At 38.5% G+C, this 24315-nt stretch overlaps 1 protein-coding gene across 7 annotated transcripts in view; it reads left to right on the forward strand.

The window, feature by feature from the left end:
• ENTPD7 (ectonucleoside triphosphate diphosphohydrolase 7) overlaps positions 1–24315 on the forward strand; it is a 66102-nt gene that overhangs the window by 8100 nt on the left and 33687 nt on the right. For all 7 annotated transcript variants that reach the window (XM_031015034.3, XM_055352727.2, XM_055352728.2 and 4 more), the window contains exons 4-8: positions 11769–11974; positions 12233–12383; positions 18310–18413; positions 21216–21272; positions 23920–24053. In XM_031015034.3, coding sequence (XP_030870894.2) covers positions 11769–11974; positions 12233–12383; positions 18310–18413; positions 21216–21272; positions 23920–24053 — 652 coding nt within the window. The remainder of the gene's footprint in view (positions 1–11768; positions 11975–12232; positions 12384–18309; positions 18414–21215; positions 21273–23919; positions 24054–24315) is intronic.

Raw genomic sequence — 24315 nt, forward strand, 5'->3', positions numbered from 1 at the left:
AGAATCAGGAGTGAAGAATCAGGAACTATGTACAAGGTTAAGAATTAGGAACAAAGCTAAGAATCAGAAATTAAACAGAAGAAGTTCTTGAGCAACCAAATTGATATCACTAAGTTCATGTGCTAAAAGCACCTGTACTTTGCTGATAAGATAGGCTCTCACATAAAGCCTGTTAGCTTTTATTTTACACACTGTTCTCATTTGCATGGTTCTCACTTGTCTCAGAACACAGTAGATAACAGCAAATTGGAATGGTGGGTGGGGTGTGTTGTTAGATGTGGGCACATTATGACAATAATCAGTTATATCTGGCATCTTGACGGTGAAGCAGGAGAGAGGAAATTTAATAAAGATAGACTCAATAACTCAAAATTTCTACAGACAGTTTCTATAGTGGTAAATAGTTCTACATATGTTGTTAAAACTGTTTTATTACATAGTCTAAAAATTTATGTTAATGAAATGATAATCTTTTTTTTTTTTTTTTTTGAGACAGAGTCTCACTCTGTTGCCCAGGCTGGAGTGCAGTGGCATGATCCAGCTCACTTCAACCTCCACCTCCCAGGCTCAAGCGATTCTCATGCCTTAGCCTCCCGAGTAGCTGGGATTACAGGTGCGCACCACCATGCCCGGCTAATTTTTGTATTTTTAGTAGAGACAGGGTTTCACCATGTTTGCCAAGCTGGTCTCGAACTCCTGGCCTCATGTGATCCACCCACCTCAGCCTCTCAAAGTGCTGGGATTACAGGCGTGAGCCACCACGCCTGGCCACTAATGATAGTTTTAAATCAGAGGTTTTCAACCTTTGTGTGTCTAAATCACTTGGGGACCTTTAAAAAAATGCAAATAATTGGGACTCTTCTCAAGGTGAATCTAATATACCACCTGGGTTGAGAAAAACTGCTTTAAGATTCGGTTACATTTACTTAAGGAGGTATTGTGAGGTAAGGGAAAGAATGTTAATTTTAGAGTTAATCAGCCCATCATTTGCTAGTTCGGTAATCTTGGGCAGGTTTCTTAATATCCTGGAATTTCATATTCTTTATATATAAAGTGAGAATAAAAATAGCTGTCTTTTAGTCTTGTCATTTGCATAAGAAGAGTAGAGCATCTAGGAATGTCAGGTGCATTGATTGACTAATCAAATGTCAATCTATTATTTGAAATAATCTTGATTTTTCTGTTTTCCAATTCTCTTCTCTGCCTGAAAATATACACTGAAGATAATGGGCATTATAATCTCTATTTAAAATTTTGATGAAATGATGAAGCAAGTAACTAGGAATTGGTAGAAACACTTGCTACCTTAATTTAACAGCTCAAAAAAGTTTTAAGACAAGCGCCTGTAGTTGTGATTTTTTATATTATATTCATATATAGACATATTTTTTCTACTTAAATTGTTCCTAATTCACACAGTGAAATTATATCAGTACTTTGTGGTGTCCCTCAGAAAGTGTGCTGTCTTCCAGGAACCCACTTACACGTGTCTTCGTGGGAGCAAGTTTGCAAACCTTTGATCAGGAAAATGTGCCTAGAGGAACACTACATTCATTCTTTATTTTATTTTATATATCTTTTTTTTTTTTTTTTTTTTGTAGAGACAGTGTCTCCCTATGTTGCCAAGGGTAGTCATGAACTCCTAGGCTCAAGCAATCCACCTGCCTTGGCCTCGCAAAGTGCTGGGATTACAGATGTGAGCCACTGTCCTAGGCCCATTCATTGTTTTATGGTCTTGACAAATAAGGCATTGCTTTAATTAGAAATGATAGTCTCTCTTGCACATTGCATCCTTGTATTTTAATATATATGAAAGCAGTTAATGTTTAAAATATTTTAATTACTTTTGCATTGAAAACAGATATTTCAATGTGAACTTTTTCTAGGCATTGGTGGAATTTAACATATCACTTTTCAGGGGATATTAACCAGGACTTTAGAAGCCTGTCAGGGGGTTTTCTCTCAGTAGTTCCAGAACTAAAGACTTACATTTTTTTTCTTTATTGTGAACATGTATCCATATTGCTTCTGGAAAGAGAAAGTAGGAAGTTTGCATCAAAACTAGAATTTATTTGATACAAAAAAAGTAAATTTAGAGAGATGGGGTGTCAGTAAGGATAGAATCCAAAACTGTGTTTTTTTTAATAAACTTTTTTTCGAACCATTTTAGTTTTACAGCTCATTTGAGCTGAAGGTGCAGAGATTTACCACATATCCCCTGACCCTACACATGCACAGCAGAGCTGTTTTTGAGAATAATACTTGTGTTAGATGTGTGGGGTTTTTTTTGTTTTTTTTTTTTTTGAGACAGAGTCTTGCTCTGTCGTCCAGGCTGGAGTGCAGTGGTGCGATCTCGGCTCACTGAAAGCTCCGCCTCCCGGGTTCACGCCATTCTCCTGCCTCAGCCTCCCAAGTAGCTGGGACTACAGGCACCCGCCACCACGCCCAGCTAATTTTTTGTATTTTTAGTAGAGACGGGGTTTCACTGTGTTAGCCAGGATGGTCTTGATCTCCTGACCTCATGATCCACCCGCCTCGGCCTCCCAAAGTGCTGGGATTACAGGCGTGAGTCACTGCGCCTGGCCGAGATGTGTGTTTTAATCAACTATTTTTCTGGCATGTGCCACGTAAGACATGCTCCAATATTTTCTTCAGACTCAGTACATATCTTATATCCATTTATTCATTTATCTGTTTACTTATTCAACAATTATCGAGTGTCTACACTGTGGTATCAAATAGGGTAGTCACTACCCATAAGTGGCTAATTAAATTTAAATTAATTAAGATTAAATGAAACAAAATTCAGTTCCTCACTTGGACTGGGCACATTTCAAATGCTCAGTGGCCACATGTGGATATATGGGACAGTGCAGATAGAGAACATTTTCATCATTTCACAGAGTTCTGTTGACAGTGCTAAGTGTACCATGTTTTAATTTCTGCTGTGGATGCTGGGTAATTGTTAAAATTTATTAATTTTTCATACAGTTGTGTGTTATATAATGATTGGGATATGTTCTAATAAATGCATCATTAGGTGATTTCATCATTGTGTAAACATCGTAGAATACTTACACAAACCTAGATGGTACAGCCTACTACACACCGAGGCTGTGTGGTGTATATGCTTCTAGCCTACAAACCTGTACACATGTTGCTGCACTGAATACTATAGGCAACTGCAACACAATGGTAAGTATTTGTGTATCTAAACATATATAAACATAGAAAAGGTCCAGTGAAAATATGGTATCAAAGATAAATTGGGTCTGGTATGGTGGCTCATGCCTGCAGTCCCAGTACTTTGGGAGGCTGAAGTGGGCAGATCTCTTGAGCCCAGGAGTTCCAGACCAGCCTAGGTAACATGGTGAAACTTCATCTCTACAGAAAATTTAGAAATTAGCTGGGTGTGGTGGTCCATGCCTGTAGCCCCAGCTACTTGGGTGGCGGAGGCGGGAGGATCACTTGAGCCCAGGAGGCCAAGGCTTCAGTGAGCCATGATTGCTCCGCTGCACTCCATCCTGGGCAACAGAGCAAGACCCTGTCTCAAAAATAATAATAATAATAATAATAAAATAAATTGTACACCTGTATAGGGCATTTACCATCAATGGAGCTCACAGAACTGGAAGTTTCTCAGAGTGAGTGAGTGGTGAGTGTGAAGGCCTAGGACATTACTGTAGACTTTATAAACACTGTACATTTAGGCTACACTAAATTTATTTTAAAATTATTTAAAAATTTTTTTCTTCAATAATAAATTAACCTTAACTTACTGTGACTTTTCCACTTTCTAAGCTTTGAAACTTTTAAAAACTTTTTGACTGTTTTGGACTAACACAACTTAAAACACAAACATATTGTAAAGCTGTAGGGAAATATTTTCCTTATAGTATTCTATAAGTTTTCTTCTGTTTTTAAAAACTTAAAAATTTTTTTCCTTTTAAAACTTATTTGTTAGAAATGAAAACAGAAACACACACATTAGCCTAAGCCTGCACAGGATCAGGATCATCAAGACGTCATTAAGTAATAGGAATTTTTTCAGTTCCATTATAATCTTATGGGACCACTGTTGTACATGTGGTTTGCTGTTGACTGAAACGTCATCATGCAGTGCGTGACTGTGTAAGAGGAACTTCTAGCATGTATACATAGTGTACAAGACACTATGGTAAACTGTTCTTAAATGTTCTATTTAATACCTTTCCTTTTTCACATTCATGTTTAATATTGTTCACTTTTTGGTAGCCTCACTGTTATCTTCATTAGTGGGTAAAATTTTGTCTGGTTGAACTATTGTCTGAAGAATGACTTTTGTAGCTATTGAAAGGTGGTGCCTTCATGTTCCTTTACCATCTGGAAATAACTGAATGAGAGGTTCCGTGTCAGCAGTTGGCTTGGTACTGGCCTTCCATAGGTGTTTCAATTCTGTTTAATTAAAGCAAGTCAAAGAGAAGCATTGCTTTTGGTTAGAATGTTCTTTAGCATATACAGATGAAATGATTAGGTTCTTATGTGCAATAGAACAGTTCAGAGATTTTTGATGGTGAAATTGAAAGCATTTATTCACGTTTATTTTATTTATAGAATGACTCAAGCCATCCTCCTGCCTCAGCCTTCCTAGTAGCTGAGATTATAGGTGCATGCCACCGTGCCTGGCTAAATTTCTTTTTTTATTTTTAGAGACAGGGGTCTCACTATGTTGCCCAGGCTGGCCTTGAACACCTGACCTCAAGCAGTCCTTCCACCTTGGCCTCCCAAAGTGCTGGGATTACAGGCATGAGCCACTGTGTCTGTCCCACATTTATTCAGTTACTTGATCTTTTTTTTTTTTTTGGAAACAGGGTCTCACTTTGTCACCCAAGCTGGAGTGCAGTGGCGTTGATCATAGCTCACTGCAGCCTCAACCTCCCAGGCTTAAGCAATCCTCTCACCTCAGTCCCCCAAGCAGCTGAGACCAAAGGCAAGCACCACCACACCTGACTAATTTTTATATTCTTTGTAGAGATGGGGTTTCGCCATGTTGCTCAGGCTGGTCTTGAACTCCTGAGCTCAAGCAAGCCACCTACCTTGGCCTCCCAAAGTGCTGGCTTATAGCCATGAGCCACCACACCCAGCCCATTTATTTGATCTTAATGGTGTTTTGAGCAGGACTTCAAATTATAGATGTTCCTGACTGCTCTGATTAATCTTGTTAGGAGGTAAGTAGTAATCTTACAATATACTTTTCTGGGTATGTATTACTATCATCAGTCATGCACGGCTACTTTAACTGTAATATCATTATATTTGGTTCTGAGCTTTGAAGAGAGTTGAAGAGTATGATGACATTCAGCAAAGAATTAGTAGCCCCATACTCATGGGGGCTACTTCAATTGACTTTTGGCCCATCACTGAGCTCTGTTTGAACTCTAAAGTGGTATAATTAGTTTTGATTTTGTAAGCTAGGTAATGGTTTGCTTAGTTACAGCTCTAATGCTATTAATGGTTTCAGGATAATGGCAGTGAAAAGCCATTGTCTTCCAATTCCACCCTGGGTGATATATTTGTGGGTAACTTTCTTTTCATTGACTCAGCAGTGACTAGAAGGAAATCATGTTTCTTAAACAGAGGAGGTGTGTGTGTGGGTATGGTATTGGGGTGAGTATGTGTGACAGTGAATCAGACCTCTTTAGGGAAGGTGGATGTGAGGGATGCCAAGGCTTTTGAGACTTTTCTCTTGGGCTTTTGGTCCTCTTTAGAGATTGGCTAGTGTGGCATCGGCAAAACAGGAGGGTCCAGCAATGCAGATAATTGGCCATGATGGCTAAGGCCATGGCTACAAATTATATATGACAAAAAAAAAAAACTATATATGAAAAAATGCAGGAAAGGTCTGGTGATCCATTCATTTTAGGAGCCTAAATAGAGGAAGGCTTCTAGTTGGTTGAAAGTGTAAGAAACCCGATTAGGTCATAAGAGGTCAGAGTTCCAGAAAAAGGTAATATGGTTACTGCCCAGAGGGGAAAACTGTTCTTTAGTTACTAGTTTGTATGCACAATGAGAAAAATGGAGACTTTCCACCGCATAAATGCCATTTAGGCCTATCTTCCTCTTTAGTGATCAAAGGTCAGCTGACATTTTAGCCAAAGCACACATGGAGACTTCGAAAGGAAGAGAAAGAAAAGTTGAGTTGCACCAAAACTGGAGCTGTAAAGTTGCTTATTTTGGCAGGAATCAGAGAGGATAACAAGATACTTTATTTGGAAAGCAATTAAAACTTTCTAAGAAAGAGACCAGTTGATTTTGAGTAGAGCTGTACAAAGACACGGAGGAGTTAACAGACCAACAGCTCCATTTTGTGAGCTCTAGGACCAAACCAATCAATACTATTTGATACATCTTTTGGGCGGAGAAACATGAGAAACTCTGTGACAATATCAAGGTACTATAGATAAGGTACATGTTCTTGAGAAACTTATGGTCTAAACAGGTAGAGCAAGCAAATATGAAAGAAATCTTAGGGGCTCATACTGAAATATAAACAGGGAATATTGACGTCCACATTTTAGAACAGAAGGAAGAGGCCTTTTCAAATCATTCTGGGTATTACCAGTCAGCATTGTTGGGTAGAGGCTTTTTAAGAACTGAGAAGTCATGTCCAAGGAGACAGGAGAGGGGAAGGAGTAGGTAGAGAAGCAGATGGATGTTAAAGAGAAAAGGAAGGTTGTATTAGAACAGTGGTTCTCAAGAGTGTTTAGTGGCCTTTGGAGGGTCTCTGAGACCCTTTTGGGAGTCTATGAGGGTGAAACTATTTTTATAATAATACTAAAATGTTATTTTGCCTTTTAAAACTATGGTTCAAACATATACAATTTACCATTTTTAAGTGTACAGTCAGTAGTATTAAGTATATTTACATTGTTGTGACACAGATCTCCAGAATTTTTTCATCTTGCAGATCATAACTCTGTATCCATTAATGAACTCTCCTTTTCTCTCTCTTTCCAGCGAGCTGCTGGTAACTACCATTAAATTTTCTGTTTCTACTTTAGATACCTCATATAGGTGGAATCATACAGTATTTGTCTTTTTGTGCCTGGCTTACTTACTTAGCGTAATATCCTGAAGATTCATCTGTGTTGTAACATGTGACAGGATTTCCTCCTTTTTAAGGCAGAATAATATATCATTGTGTGTATATACAACATTTTGTAGATCCATTTATCTGTTGATGGACATTTGGGTCGCTTCCATCTCTTGACTGTTGTCATGTTTTTTACCTTTTTCACTGAGTTGATTGATACTTGCTTTGATGGTGCAAAAGCAATGGCAAGTAAAACCGCTAATAATGCCTTAGCGCAAATCAAGATAGAGGCACCACATTGTACTAGTAGTTACTATATTCTTCATTGCCACACAATTGCATTGGAAGAAAAGATTCAGTTCCACTTATGAATATCTTTTCAATATTCTATGTGATGAAAGGGGAAATAGATATTAAGCACTTCTGCTATATACTGAAGTTGTCTAGAGTAAAAGCACTTGGGCAGTTTTTTGAATTATGAGGTAAACCCAGCTGCTTTTATCATGGAACACTATTTTTAGTTAAAAGAATGACTGCCAGAAAAACTAAGGTTTCAGACTTGTGCATTTTATAGACATTTCCTTGAAAATGAATGAAATAAATCTGTCACTTCATGAAAAACAGTTTTCAGTATTTATTGCCAATGTTAAAACTTGAACTTCCAAGTGAAAATTAGTATTTTGGAAAACTATATCTGCCACTGTGAATTGGATAGCTTCCCAATACTTAAAAGACTTTTTGAGTAAGATTGGTAGTGATATTAATGAATGTGTGTGTGTTTTTTTTAAGGATTGTAGAATGAAATGTATCAATGTTAGGAAGATTTGCATAACTCAGTGAACCAATTATTTTCCAATAGATGATGTTATGAAATCATGCTTGGATAACAGCCATTCAAAGTGCATGTTAAACCCATATTTTTTAATGGATTTTAATGTAACGGAGTATGAAAAGTTTTTAGATAGGGTTTTAGATTCCAATTGCAACTCAACTTTTTTTGGGGGGGTGGGGTGGGGTGGGGCTTAGATTCCAATTGCAACTAATCTTTTTTTTTTTTTTTTTTTGAGATGGAGTCTCGCTCTGTTAACCAGGCTGGAGTGCAGTGGTGCGATCTCGGCTCGCTGCAAGCTCCGCCTCCCAGGTTCACGCCATTCTCCTGCCTCAGCCTCCCAAGTAGCTGGGACTACAGGCGCCCGCCACCATGCCTGGCTCATTTTTTGTATTTTTAGTAGAGACGGGGTTTCACCGTGTTAGCCAGGATGGTCTTTATCTCCTGACCTCATGATCCACCAGCCTCGGCCTCCCAAAGTGCTGGGATTACAGGCATGAGCCACTGCGCCCAATCTCGACTAATCTTTAAGAAACGCTACTTGTTGAGTTTTAGTATAGTATCAAAGAAGAGTATTCAGAATGATCTGAAAGGGCTGTTTAATACTCCTCCTGTTTCCAACAGTGTGTCTGTGTGAGGCTGGATTTTCACACAAACTTCAATTTGTGTGAAAATTGAAAATTGAAAATTTTCGATATTGTTTTGATATATTGTAACAGATTGAATACGGAAGTAAATGCGAGAATCTAGGGTCTTCTGTTAGTTTGGCTACTAAAGATATTTGCAAAATTATAAAACAATGCCACTCTTCTATTTTTTTGTTTTAGGAGATATACTTATTTTTATAAAAATATATTTATATGTAATGAGTTTATTTAAATGAAATGATAAATACTTAACATTTTTATGTTTTGTTTTCTAATATAGTAAATATAGATAGATACAACCTATGTCTATGAAAGCTCTTTGGGGTTCAATAAGTTTTAAGATTATGAAGGAGTCCTAAGGCCCCCAAATTTGAGAACCAGTGCACTAGAGAAAAGTTATTCATTATGCAGAAGGGGATGGGATCCAGAATCTTGCAAGAGATAAGCAGAGTGGGTGGTTTTCAGAGAAGGGAAGCAGGAAGATTCTGTGAAGCATGTGAAATAGAAAGATTGCTATGATTGGAAATGAAAAGTCACTTTGGAATGGGGGTGGATTATCTTACCTATTTCTTTTTTATCTTTGGCCTTTTGTGAGGTCAGTATTTGCAAGAGTTCTGTGACTTGAACCCAGACTTTTGCCCAGCTCTCATATGATAGAAGTGAGCTGTTGCTAGTTGATTGGTGGATTCTAGCCCAGTTCAGCCCAGTGATTTGATTTATGGGAAGATATGTGGTGAAATGGAATCTTTAGGATTAGAAACTTTCTGTTATGTAACAGATTTTTACCATCTGCTTCATTTCCCTCAACTCACTACCATTTCAGATCCAGAAAAAAAGTTCTACCTACCCCTACTGTCAGTAATAATTTACAACATTATATTGAAGCTCAGTTCCCTGTTCTTCTCTTTTTTAAAAAAATGCATTTTGCATTGTAATATAGGAAAGGTACTCTACTTTTTTATTTCAGAATTATTTCTACGTGCACTTCTTTTTATCAAGTTTGCTTTTCTGCCCAAATAAGGAATAGTGTGGTTTTGTCTAACCATGTGAAATCACCAATAAACACTGGCTAGATTGGTTTCAGGAGCGTGATGCATGGTTTATTGTTCTGACTGGGGGTGGGTTTACTGTGAAGCTAATGATCCCTATACCTTAAAGCCCCTCACTTACATGGGCTTTTTTTCTATTTGTAATGCTGAATCTTGTTTTTAAAAGAAGGCTTTCCAGATTCTGTTAGCTTCAGACATCACAAAAGCTGGTTCTGAGGGGTTCTGTGTAAGAGCCTTGGAGATCTAGGAGTTGGCTTTAAAGACAATGTTGGATGAGCAAGGCAGATAGCTTTTTTTTTTTTTTTTTTTTTTTTGAGATGGAGTCTTGCTCTGTCACCCAGGCTAGAGTGCAGTGGCACAATCTCAGCTCACCGAAACCTCCGCCTCCCAGGTTCAAGCTATTCTCCTGCCTCAGCCTCCTGAGTAGCTGGGATTACAGGCTCCCGCCACCATGCCTGGCTAATTTTTGTATTTTTAGTAGAAATGGGGTTTCACCATGTTGGCCAGGCTGGTCTTGAATTCCTGATCTCAGGTGATCCGCCCACCTCAGCCTCCCAAAGTGCTGGGATAACAGGCGTGAGCCACTGCGCCCAGCCAAGTGCTCAGAAGTATTTTAATCAACTCTTAGTCTTCTTTATTTTCTGAACTTTTAAGCCTTTTTCCTCAGAGTCTTCTACTATTTGCTTTCCCAATGATTATTCTGTTAACAGCGGCAGCACAGTTCTGCTATGTGTATGATCTCTGTGAGTGTAGATACCCTTCACTCTCCTTGTTTTACAGATGAGGAAACAGTCTGAGAGAAGTTTATTAACTTGCCTAAGGTCACACAGCATAGAAAGCAATAGAGCTGAGATTCGAACCTTGCTATGTTTCATGGAACACCTTTACTTGTTTCATCTTCCTGATGTCAGCCAGCCAGATATCTTGGAATGAGAATCTGAAAAAATTCCAACACAAAATACTAATGTCCTAGGGGCCAAGAAGAATTATTATTATTTTTAAAAAATATAATTTATTTTTTAAATTTGGTGGTAGGTACACAGGCATTTGTTTTATTGTTATTCTTTATACCCTATACATATTTTATTATCATTCTTTTTATGTTTATAAAATATTTAGGCCAGGCGCGGTGGCTCACGTCTGTAATCCCAGCACTTTGGGAGGCCGAGGCAGGCGGATCACGAGGTCAGGAGATTGAGACCATCCTGGCTAACAGGGTGAAACCCCGTCTCTACTAAAAATACAAAAAATTAGCCAGGCGTGGTGGCAGGTGCCTGTAGTCCCAGCTACTCGGGAGGCTGAGGCAGGAGAATGGCACGAACCTGGGAGGTGAAGCGTGCAGTGAGCTGAGATCGTGCCACTGCACTCTAGCCTAGGAGACAGAGCGAGACTCCATCTCAAAAAAGAAAAAAAAGATATATGTATATATCTAAAATATTGTAGAAAAGAATAATTATTGTTTTTATGAATTACATTTTTAGTTAATGCAATTCTAGCAATATAAATACAAAACAAAAAGCAAAACCAAAAAGCCCAATCAAAAATATCACCACCCAGGCCAGGTGCAGTGGCTCATGCCTGTAATCCCAGCACTTTGGGAGTCTGAGGCAGGAGAATTGGTTGAATTTGGGAGGCAGAGGTTGCAGTGAGCTGAGATCGTGCCACTGCGCTCCAGTCTGGGTGACAGAATAAGACTCCGTCTCAAAAAAAAAAAAAAAATCACCTCCCAGAAACACATTAAATGAGAAATCATTCCACAATATTCTGGATGCATTTATACAGAAAGATAGAAAAGAAGTGATTAAGATTGTCTCAGTTATCTAGTGTGCGTTAACAAGCTACCCCAAAACTTAATAGCATATTTATTCAGGGCTACAAGCTCTAATGCTTGAAAAAAGATTGCTACCTCAGCGAGTTTCAGAGCTGCCCCCACACGTGGGGACATCTTTTAGTCATCTAATTTCAGTGGCTTCTAGGCAAGTGAACCAGCTATCGTCTCAAGCACATCAGTAAATCTGTCAATATTGCTTCACTCATTGGTTAGGACTGGTAGTCCCATGTGCTTGGCACATGTAGGCACTTAATGAAGATTCATGAACAAATGAAGTAATTGAGGGCGCCTTTCATGGACCTGACTGCTTAGCACTGATTTCTCTTTTTGCCTGACTTAGGTATTTGGCTCGAGTAGGGGAGCTTGAAGCTACTGACACTGAAGACCCAAATCTGAATTATGGACTTGTTGTTGACTGTGGCAGCAGTGGTTCCCGGATTTTTGTTTATTTCTGGCCAAGACATAATGGGAACCCCCATGACTTGCTGGACATCAAACAGATGAGAGACCGCAACAGCCAACCAGTGGTTAAAAAAATCAAGCCAGGTACTAATCAGAATATATTTTGTTGTCAATCTCTTTTAAGGCATGAAAGAGGAGACAAAAGAAGCAGAAAGCAAGCTACCCCTTTCTTCTTGAGAGTCTGGGTAATGGGAGGTATATCTCTTTCATTGTCACCCCCTACCTCTCAAATAAATAAATGTTTAGGACCTTAAGGAGAACTTTATAGGGTATCAGTTTCCTGAGTCTTACGTGAGCCGCTTTTTAAAGAAACTTTTGTCTGTTTGTTTGTTTTAACTTAAGGAATCTCTGCAATGGCAGACACTCCAGAACATGCCAGTGATTACCTTCGTCCTCTGCTGAGCTTTGCTGCTGCTCATGTGCCTGTGAAGAAGCACAAGGAGACCCCTCTTTACATCCTCTGCACAGCAGGCATGAGGCTTCTCCCTGAGAGGTGAGATGCAGGGTACAGGAAACACAGGAAAACGGTGGCACAAGAGATGAAAGGCCAGTTTCATGCACTGTCCTCTGTGGTTCCCTGGTCTATACCCCTAAACCCAATTATGACACAATCATTCATTCCCAACTTCTTGTCATTTGCTGCTTTGGGATCAGTATCTATCTGGGATGACTATAGTGATTCTTAATTTGGATTGAGGGTTGGGAGTAGTGGTGATGGTAATAGATTTGGATCATTGGGCACATAGAGAACATAATTACAGAATACATTAGGAAGAGGGTCACCTGATGACCTGGATACTTAGGGACTAGTCAGAGAGCTCTGGTAGGAACACTACCTTTTCTGTAACTCTGCCTAGAACCCTGGCAATAACTGGGGAGTCACTCTTCTTGCTGCTACTGCAAAGCTCAGTCTCCATTGCCTTAGGCCTGTTTTCTCAGCCCCAGCCAGTCACATCATTTCCACTTGACCTTGGCAATTCAGCCTGACACCTTGCCACCTGATCCCTCTTCCTGCATTAGAGGAAGAGGAAGAGAAGGCTGTATTTAGGCCAGACTCCTTGTTTGTGATTTCTCTCCTTTGGTACCACCTTGATCCATCCATACTTATGTAGGCCTGGGGTAAGAATGAGCTCCCTGAACTTTTTTTTAATGATTTCTATTTTATTGTGGTAAGAATACAACATGAGATCTACCCTCTAACCAGATTTTTTTCTTTTTTTTTAGAGACAGGGTCTGCTCTGTTGCCCAGGCTGGAGGGCAGTGGTGTGATCACAGCTCACTGCAACCTCTGCCTCCCAGGCCCAAGTGATCCTCCCACCTCAGCCTCCTAAGTAGCTGGGACTACAGGTGGGCATCATCACACCCAGCTAACTTTTGTGGAGCCAGGTTTCACCATGTTGCCCAGGCTGGTTTAGAACTCCTGGGCTCAAGTGATCCACTTGCCTCAGCCTCCCAGAGTGCTGGGATTTCAAGCGTCAGCTACCATGTCTGGCCCAACAAATTTTTAAGTATACAATACGTTATTGTTGACTGTGTGTACGGTGTTGTACAGTGGATCTTCAGTGCTTATTCATCTTGCTTAACTGAAATTTTGTGCCTATTTATTTCCCTTAGCATATTGTCGTTAGTGTTCATCCACCTTGTCACATATTGCAGAAAGCCCTTTTTTATTTAAAAAAGTCTAAATAGTATTCCACTGTGTGTATGTACCATGTTTTCTTTACATATTCATCTGTCAGTGAACATTTAGGTTGTTTCCACATCTTGGTTATTGTAAATAATGCTTCAGTGAACATGGGAGGGCTCATATCTCTTTGAGATCCTGATTTTAAATCTTTGGAATAATTAGCCAGAAGTAGGATTGCTGGATCATATGACAGTTTGATTATTTATTTATTTATTTATTTATTTATTTATTTACTGAGACAGGGTCTCGCTCTGTTGCCCAAGCTGGAGTGCAATGGCATGATCTCAGCTCACTGCAACTTCCACCTCACAGGCTCAGGTGATTCTCCCACCTCAGCCTCCCGAGTATCTGGGACCACAGGCATGCGCCACCATGCCTGGCTAATTTTTTGTATTTTTTTTGTAGAGATGGGGTCTTGCCATGTTGCCCAGGCTGTTCTTGAAGTCCTGGGCTCAAGCAGTCTGCACGTCTTGGCCTCCCAAAGTGCTGAATTACAGGCGTGAGCCACCGTACCCGGCCTATATTTTTAATTTTTTGAGGAACCTCCATACTGTTTTGCAGAGCTGCTGCACCATTTTATATTCCCACCAGCAGTATGCAGAGTTTCCAATTTCTCCACAGCCCTGCCAACACTTGTTGTCTTGTTTTTTGGATAACAGCCATCCTGACAAGTGTGAGGTGATATGTCATTGGGGTTTTGATTTGCATTTCCCTGATGACTAGGGATGTTGAGCAACTTTTCATATGCCTGTTGGCCATTTCTGTGAATGGAGAAATGTCTATTCAAGTCTTTAGCCCATTTTTACATTGGGTTAATAGGATTTTTGCTGTTGAGTTGTAGGAGTTTCTAAAATGTTTTAAAGATTAACCCCTTACCAAGGTATAGTTCGCAAATATTTTTTCCCATTCTGTAGCTTGCCTTTTTACTCTGTTAATTTTTTCCTTTACTGTTCAGAAATTTTTAGTTTGATATAGTCTTACTTGTTTATTTTTTGTTGCCTGTGCCTTTTGGTGTCATATCAATGAGACCATTGCCAACCTTAACTTTAGAATTCATCCTCCTGGAATGTTCATGGTCTCATAGGCATCAGGTATTTCCTTACTAGCTTAAATATTTTCCCTTGGTCAATAGCAGTTTTTTTTTTTTTTTTTACAACGTTTAAATTTTATAGTTGGCTTTCTTTCCTTAAAACAACAGCAAACAACAAAAACCTCAGCCATACATGTAGGGCTCCAAGGCTTATGTCAGACATGCAGACAACATAACATATAACAGCAATGCTTCTTTCAGTGGACTTTTTTTCACAGTTACTGGTTTACTGACTGGTTTACTGTCGAGAAGCAGATTATTTATATAGCCATTTGTCAACATGAGAGGTTTTTTAGTTCCTTATTGCCCCATACATTTCAGTCTTTAAAAAATTTTTTGTTTTGTTTTTACTTATCTTTAAAACCAAACTTTAAATATTGTAACTGCAGCCTTAACCCCTTAAGGGAAATCTTAAAAATGAACAAAACAAAACAATACAACTTACAACCCTGCTACCCTATCAAAACTGTTTCATTTTGTTGTATTCCCTCCTTTCTGTTCACATATATGTAATTTCCACAAAGTTGCAATCATACTGTGCATGCAATTAAGAATTTTTATTTGACATAGGTGATATTCATATTGTTCAAAAGTTTTAGAAACCCTGGGAAGAATATAGATGACACAAGAGCAGGTGCCACATCACAAAGTCTATAAAAGGCCAAGGAAAGGGGAGGGAGGCCAGAGAAAAAGCTGACTTGGAGGTTAAAAAGGCAGAATTGACCAGCTGAGCTGGGCAGAGGAACCCACTTGGTAGTCTGGCTACCTTTAGTGTGTTTGGAGGAAAGGAGATTGTTGCCTCACCTCCTGGCACTGTTCGGTATTACCTCTGTCAAAGAAGTTTCCATCCAAACAAAACCCACTGTGTAGCTCCACCCTTTTTGTCTAAGATGTTAGTTGTCAATGTGGAAACTCTGAATATTAATATTTATTGTATCTAAAGAATTTTTAAAGAAATTTGCCTTTTTTTTTCTCTTTCAACTTGTTTTCTGGTCATCTCTCTAAATAATGCATACATCTGTTCTAGGCTTATAAAATCATTGCTGCCTGTAAGTCCAAGCTAGTTGTTGGCATAAATGTGACTATCAGTATAAGAACCTGTTTTGTATGATTAATGGTTTGCTAATTTATTAGCATTTGTAAGCAGATTCAAAATAGGGTTGAACCATTTAGACTATATTTTGAATTTATTAGCATTTGGTTTTATTTCTTTGCCAAAGGCCTGGACTAACGGAATTTTTTCTGCCTCCCTTTTATTTTGCAGTTTAAAAAAATCCCTCAAAAATTACACCATAATACAAGGTGGTGTTTAATAAAATAATAATGTTTATTTTAGGAAATTTCACTTGTGTATAAAAGTAAAGAGAACAGTGCAGTAAATCCCCATTTACCCACCACCCAGCTTTAACAATTATCAACATTTCGCCATTTTAAAAGCATTTTAAATAAATAAACAATATTGAATTTTAGAAGATGAAAGCTTTATCCTGTCACTGTGTATACATGAAGAATGATTTGGGTTTTTGTTTTTTTTAGCATAAATGGAATCACATTATACATACTGTTTTGTAAAATGTATTGGACATCTCTTATCTTTTCATGTCTATACATGTAGATATAAGTAGACTTCATTTCTTTTAACATCTGTATAGTATTACATTGCATGGCTGTGCCATAAGTTATTTAACCAATCCCTATGGTATGGTATTTCCAGTTTTTCATTGTTATAAATAATTTTCATTGTTATAAATAATGCTGCAGTATTTCTCTTCTTTATTTTATTGTTTGATGATTTCCTTGGAATTAATTTCTAAAAGTATAACAGCTGGATCAAAGATTAAACACATTGAAACATTTTGAAGCATGGTCCTGGATTGCCCTTTAGAAAGGTTGTACTAGTAATTTATTTATTTATATTATATTGGAGATGGAGTCTCCCTCTATCGCCCAGGCTGGAGTGCAGTGGCATGATCTCGGCTCACTGCAACCTCCACCTCCCGGGTTCAAGTGATTCTCCTGCCTCAGCCTCCCGAGTGGGATTACAGGTGTCTGTCACCATGCCTGGCTATTTTTTGTATTTTTGGTAGAGACGGGGTTTCACCATATTGGCCAGACTGGTCTCAGACTCCTAACCTCAGGTTATCCACGTGCCTCACCCTCCCAAAGTGCTGGGATTACAGGCATGAGCCACTGCACCCGGCCTGTACTAGTAATTTGCATAACTAACAGCAACATATGTTGGTGCCCATTCTTCCATATGATTGCCAAAACCAACGAACCCTCTCTTTGAGGAGTTTAGAAGCATTTCCAATAGTGACAGAAGAATACCCCTTCTTGGTCCCCATTTGAAATTCTTATTGCAAGAATTTAATATGTATAACAGTGAACTTTTTTTAAGAAACTATACTTGACATTATATTGGAAGATTATTACTTCAAATATAGGTCTTCACTTTGAAGTGCTAACAACATTCTTCATCAAGTAGTACTGACAACTGTCTGAGCCAGCAGAATATTTTTGTATTGAATATTTTTTAATCCAAGATAACTTGTCTTATTTTAACTAACATTTTCTCTAGATGCATATTATTACTTCTAGCTTTGTTTCTTTGCTTTCCTTTGCTTGATAATATTGATTACATGCTTAAAATGTTAGAGGAAAGACAACCCTATAGATACAAAGTTTCAAATGTTTTCCCCAAATTGGAAATGTTGTTATGTCCTCTGGATTTTGATCCTGATCTAGGGTTTTCAAATGGTGAGATTTTCACAATGAAAAAAAAATCAACCCTTGAAATATGGAAAAGGAGATTAAAAAGTTAATTGTGGCTGGGCGAGGTGACTCACGCCTGTAATCCCAGCACTTTGGGAGGCCGAGGCAGGTGAATCACCTGAGGTCAGGAGTTCGAGACCAGCCTGACTAACATGGTGCAACCCCGTCTCTACTAAAAATACAAAATTAGCCGGGTGTGGTGATCCATGCCTGTAATCCCAGCTACTTGGGAGGCTGAGGCAGGAGAATCACTTGAACCTGGGAGGCAGAGGTTGCAGTGAGCCGAGATCACACCATTGCACTCCAGCCTGGGCAACAAGAGTGAAACTCCGTCTCAAAAAAAAGTTAATTGTTAGCTTATGTAAAGGATTACATTAAAACTTGTGGAACCAACAGTACATCTTGTGTGGTAATGTGAAGCATTGTTTCTATGTTGTGTAAGATTTGAGGATGAGATTGTGTTCCTTAATTTAACATCTTTGTTTTACAGTAGTGAGGAATAATGTAATTACATCAATTTTATAGTTTATGCAACTTGGCTGCAGTTTCCTGTGGCTTGTTTGTACTCAGCCTGTGAGAGTCATAGAACCATAGTCTCATAGCCTCATCTTTCAACACTCTTTGAATAATAACATCATATAAGGGGAAAGTATTACTATTACCATGTTGCCTTTTAGGTAGGAGGCTATACCTGGAGGCAGTTTAAACTTTTAAAATCAAAGGCGGTACCAAAAAGAAGCAGGGCTGGACAAGTAGATGAGGTAGGTGAACAGTGAGGTCATGACAAGGCTAAGTAGAAGGACAAGTTGAGGCAGTTTATGAGAAGAGAGTTTAGTGACTAACTTTGGGATTTTTTGTTCTTTCTTGCAGGAAGCAGTTGGCTATCTTGGCTGACCTAGTGAAAGATTTACCACTGGAGTTTGACTTCCTCTTTTCACAGTCTCAAGCAGAAGTGATCTCTGGGAAGCAGGAAGGTACTGGGCCTTAAGGGGTGCAGCTGGTTCACCTCTAAGCCAACCATGGCACAGCCTCTCTAACGGGTGTTTAGAATTATTCTATATATCTGATTTTAATTTTTCTGCCAATAATTTTCTTGATTCTGCTACATAGTTGATTTGATTATTTGCATATTTTGCATTGGCATCTGTTTTAGAATGCTGGTTCTGGAAGTCAAAAATGTATATCTCTTTTTAACTTAGTGCTAAGCAATATGTTTATAAGAATGTATTAGTATTTAATGATTTCAGTTGGATATTTGGCTAGCTAACTATACTTTTGAAAACATATATAGTTCTAGGAGTTGTATTGAGTTTGTCAAAGTCAAATGTAAGGTAAATTATTAAAGTAAGGAGAAACTTTAATTTCAAGGGATGATCAGAATGAATTACTTTTGTTTTGTTATGCCTTCATTGCAATTACTGTGCAGTATTGATAATTCCCTGGAATCTCACACTATTGGGTTTGTACTTTTAGAGTGAATATGTGTTCTCATGCAGCCAAATTGGCCAGTTTGATGAATTATATTTCCATTTCTTATAAACGAGAAGGAGATTTATATGTCTTCTAATTGCAGACATATACATGGGAAAAGATTTACCTTTTAAAATTTCAGTATTGCATTTTTCAGTTGTAAAATTTCTATTTTGATCTTCTTAATATTCTATTTCTTTTCTTTTCTGTTTCTTTGCTGAGACATTCTATCTTTCCATTCATTGTAGGACTGCCCATATTTCTTGGTTGTATGGTTGCTCTAATATCTTTGATAATTCCAATATATGTGTCATCTCAGAGTTGGCATCTTTTGATTGTCTTTTCTCTTGTGAGTTGAGATTTTCCTGGTTCTTTGTATGCCAAGTATTTTTATATTCCATCCTGGACATTTTGAATATTACATTATGAGACTCTGGGTCCTGTTTAAATCAAAGAGAACTTTTTTTTTTTGTTTTAGGAGGCAGTTGATCTCAAGTTCTGAGCTGCTTTCTGTAGGCTGTGAATCTTTTTTTTTTTTTTTTTTTGAGACAGAGTTGCACTCTTGTTACCAACACTGAGTGCAATGGTGTGATCTCTGCTTACTGCAATCTCCACCTCCTGGGTTCAAGCGATTCTACTGCCTCAGCCTCCCAAGTAGCTTGGATTACAGGCATGCACTACCATGCCTGGCTAATTTTGTATTTTTAGTAGAGACAGGGTTTCACCATGTTGGTCAGGCTGGTCTCAAACTCCTGACCTCGTGATCCGCCTGCCTCAGCCTCCCAAAGTGCTAGGATAACAGGCGCGAGCCACTGCGGCCGGCCCGTGATTCTATTAGTTCATTTTTCTTTTCTTTCTTTCTTTTCTTTTTTTTTTTTTTTTTTTTTTGAGACAGAGTCTCGCTCTGTCATCCAGGCTGGAGTGCAGTGTCGTGGTCTCGGCGCACTGCAACCTCCGCTCCCTGGTTCAAGCGACTCTCCTGCCTCAGCCTCCCGAGTAGCTGGGACTATAGGCGTGTGCCACCACGCCTGGCTAATTTTTTGTATTTTTAGTAGAGACGGAGTTTCACTGTGTTAACCAGGATGGTCTTGATCTCCTGACCTCGTGATCCACCCGCCTCGGCCTCCCAAAGTGCTGGAATTACAGGTGTGAGCCACCGTGCCCAGCCTATTAGTTCATTTTTCAAAGCCTTGGCCACTGCTATTTGGATTTGTCCTGTGTGTCAGCCAGTGGCTAATCTGGAACCTGGGCAGTGGCCTAGCCTGTAGTTCAGTTCTCAGAGCTGTTTGGATATTGTTTAGGGTCAGATCCATGTATTTGTAGCTTGGAGGTGAGCCCAGGGGTTCATACACAACTTTGCTCCCTACTGTCTGTGATCCCTCTGACACTTTCTGGTTCCTTGGAGCTCCCTTTCATGATCCTCCTGTCAGAATACCAGGGCTTTAATTTGCCCACTCTCTGCCATGCACTTCTCATGACTGCATCTGCATCCAGGGCCAAGCGGTGGGAGGACAGAGGGAGCCTAAATAAACAATAGGATTGTTTCACAGTCTTGAAGCTACAGCTTCTCTGGCCAGAGAAAAGAATTCAAAGCCCTCAGAGTTTTAGGTACCTGCTCAAATTCTACCTCTGTTGCCTGAGGTTAGAGAGAACAAAATAAGAAAAAAAAAAAAGAAAAAAAAAAAGCAGGAGATTTCCCTTATTTTCTCTGAACTTTTGGCATTCCTTTTTCTGTTCTTTGGACCAGAAAATGAGCTGAAGTTCCTCTGTTCACACCTGGTGTTTACTTTCATGTTTCAAGCTGCTCTTAAGTCTAGACCAGGTAATATCTGAGGGGGAAAAAATGGGACACTCACTACTGGCTTGGTGGTAGTTTAAACCCTGGTCTCTTTCCCGGTGTACTCATTATCATTCACTTTCAGAGTTTCTAGAAAGCTGCTCCATGCATTCTATCTAGAGTTTATATTTGTATTCAGTGGGGAGACAAGATTGCCCAGAACTAGAACTCCAAAATTTACATTTTTTCTTTTTTTTGATGTCTTCGTGACATTCAGATGATTTATACTTCTTAGACATTTGTTATACAATTAATTTCTATTCATTGAGGAAATTTAGAAGATGCAAATAATTTTAAAAGGGAAAAAAATCACAAGATGAAAGATTTGAAATTCCTACATTGAGAGTATGGAATAAAATACTATGATTACTTTTTCCAAGAAAAAGAGGAAAGAGAAGCCCTAAGGGAGAGGTGTATACATGGCATTGCAGTAGAGAATTAAGTGAGGGCTTTTCTGTTTCTTACTTAGGGGTTTATGCATGGATTGGAATCAACTTTGTTTTGGGAAGATTTGACCACGATGATGGTGAGTAATATTGTCTTTTTATGACAGTTTACCTAAGGGCTGAAGATTTAAGTTATAACCTATCAGTAGCATGTAAATGCAAATTTTGAGTTGTTTTTCTTTTTTCAAACATAAGATGCTTCATTTTCCAGTCCTAATTTGCTTTCTTTGATTTCTTTTTAACTTTTTAATATGGAAAGTTTCAAACATTCACAAAAGTAGAATAATAAAATGAACCTCCATGGACCCATTACCCAGGCTCAATATTTACTAATGTTTTGCCATTTCTCCCCCATATCCCCCCATGTATTAAAGGTTTTTTTTTTCTCATTGAATGTTTTAAAAAGCAAACCCCAGACATGTAATTTTTATTTTCATGTATGTCAGTATGTATCTACAACAGATAAGGGGTTTCAAAATGAACAAAAAATATATCCATAATGCCATTTTTAAACTTAATAGAATTAACAATTTCTAATATCATACAATACCCATCTAATACCCTATCCAGGTATAGATTTTCCTGATTTTCTCAAGAATGTTTATTTGTAGTGGGCTTGTTCAAATCAGAATCTGAACAAGGGTCATGCATTGCATTTGATTAATATGTCTCTTTAGTCTCTTTTGATCTATAATTGTTAACCTTACCACCTCACTCCCCTGCCTTTAAAAGCAAGAAAAAATTGGATCACCTGGTAGAAAGAATTTGCCACATGCTGGATTTGATTGACTGCATCTTTGTGGGGTTAACATGTTTTCTTTAACATGTTTCTTATCCCCTCATATGTCCTTTAAACTGGAGGTCAGATATAGATGTTTGATTAGACTCAGATTCAATTCCATCTGCAAGACTAAATCATAGAAGGCGCTGTGTGTTTTCCACTACTCACATCAGGAGTTTTGTAATGTCTGGTTGACTCACTTTTTGTCATGCTCAGACTGATCAGGTATTGAGAGTTCAAGTATTATCAGCCTGATCTAACTTAGTATTAAAATTCCTTATCTGCTTTTCATGGAATGGTGGTAATAGCCAATTGTGATCATTGCTTGGACATGTTTTTCATTAGAGATTGCAAAATGGTGATATTTCTAATTCTGTCATTCCTTCTGCATTTAACAGCTAGAATTTTTATGTAATGAACTTTTCTTGATCAACTCTTTGGTTACCCTGACATATAGTTCTTATGGGAAAGACAGAATAAATCCTTGATTCTTTTTATTTATCACATTTCTGAATAATGAGTTGGTGTCTAGCAACTTCCAAAGGTAACCAGTGGAAAAAAACGTTTTAATTATTATTATGAACTCATGGATTTTAATATATTAGATGCATTAGAGCCCATCACATTATTACTATTTTAAGGAGCATCTTTAGGTTGGCTCCTGTATCCTTTTAATATGACCCCAATACTCTTTTATATTCCCCTTGCTATCTGGTACAGCAATGTATTCCAGGGTCATCTTGTATACTTTCTACCCTAGACCTGGCATTGGCCTGTTTTTAAAGGAGCCCTGGTTTCTTTTAGTAAAAGATGGTATTTAGAGATTATTGGTCCAGATACCACAGGTGGTCATTACTCCTGGGATATCATTGCTTCTAGGCCTTTCAGTGAACACAGCTAGGAAATATGTATTTTTTAGAAAGAGAAAAATAAATGAGTTCATAGTCATATTTCTGACTCATATGTAAGATTATAGGGTGCTATTAATTTATTTGATTTTTATACCTATATCCTTTTTGTTCTGTTATGCTGAATCTTTGTTCCTAAAGATATCAACATAAACATTTATTTGTTTTATTCCACAATATGTTTCATTATTTTTTATTTTTTATTTTTTTGAAACAGAGTCTTGCTCTGTCACCCAGGCTGGAGTGCAGTGGTGCAATCTCGGCTCACTACAACCTCCGCCTGTCGGGTTCAAGCGATTCTCCTGCCTCAGCCCCCTGAGTAGTTGGGATTATGGGTGTGCAGCACCATGCCCGGCTAATTTTTGTGTTTTAGTAGAGACAGGGTTTCACCATGTTGGTCAGGCTGGTCTCGAACTCCTGACCTTGTGATCTGCCTGCCTCGGTCTCCCTTCATAATTTTTAAATAATAAAACCAATAATATTGTTAACAAAGAAGACTACTGCAATGTAGCTTAAGATATCTGTTTCTTTTGTCCTTAGGCTATATCCTACTAGGGATACATAGTCAAAATGTCATGTTTAAGTAATTTGCAAGAATTATTCTTTGTGTAATATACAGTTGATTCAGTTACTATACTTGTTTGCTTTCTTTTTTTTTATTTTGAGACAGGTTCTCTGTGACTGAGGCTAGAATTTAGTGGTGCGATAATAGCTCACTGCAGCCTCAAACTCTTGGGCACAAATGATCCTCTGCCCTCAGCCTCCTGAGTAGCTGGGACTACAGGTGTGCACCACCATGCCCAGCTAATTAAAAAAAAAATTTTTTTTTCTGAGAGTGTCTCACTATGTTGCCTAGGCTGGTCTTGAACTCCTCGGCTCACATAATCCTCCCACCTTGGCCTCCCAATGTGCTGGGATTACAGGTGTGAGCCATGGCACCTGCCTGCTTTCAAATTTTCAAGGGATTGCTGTTTTGGGGGTTTTACTTAATTTTATTTTTTAATTACTAGGGCCTTTTTGTTCTCTTATTTATTTCAGAATCAGATGCTGAGGCTACCCAGGAATTGGCAGCAGGACGGAGAAGGACAGTAGGGATACTGGATATGGGAGGAGCCTCTCTCCAAATTGCTTATGAAGTTCCTACCTCAACCTCTGTCCTTCCTGCAAAGCAGGTACTTTACCTTTTAGGGAAATTTAGTTGCTAGGAATGCTAGTATTTGAGAAGGAAGGACACTGTCTTTGGACTTAGACCAACCTACCTGGCTCTAAATATTTGTTCACATACTTGCTAGCTTGTGTTATCTTGAGTAGGTTACCTCTCTGAGCCTCAGCTTCCTCCTGTGTGAAAAAGGGATAATAATAGTATCTACCTCATAAAGTTATGAGGATGAAATAATACCATGTTTGTAAAGCATTTAGCAAACTGTCCAGCAT

This window comes from Gorilla gorilla, chromosome 8 (assembly GCF_029281585.2).
Source record: "Gorilla gorilla gorilla isolate KB3781 chromosome 8, NHGRI_mGorGor1-v2.1_pri, whole genome shotgun sequence".
Classification (NCBI taxonomy): domain Eukaryota; kingdom Metazoa; phylum Chordata; class Mammalia; order Primates; family Hominidae; genus Gorilla; species Gorilla gorilla.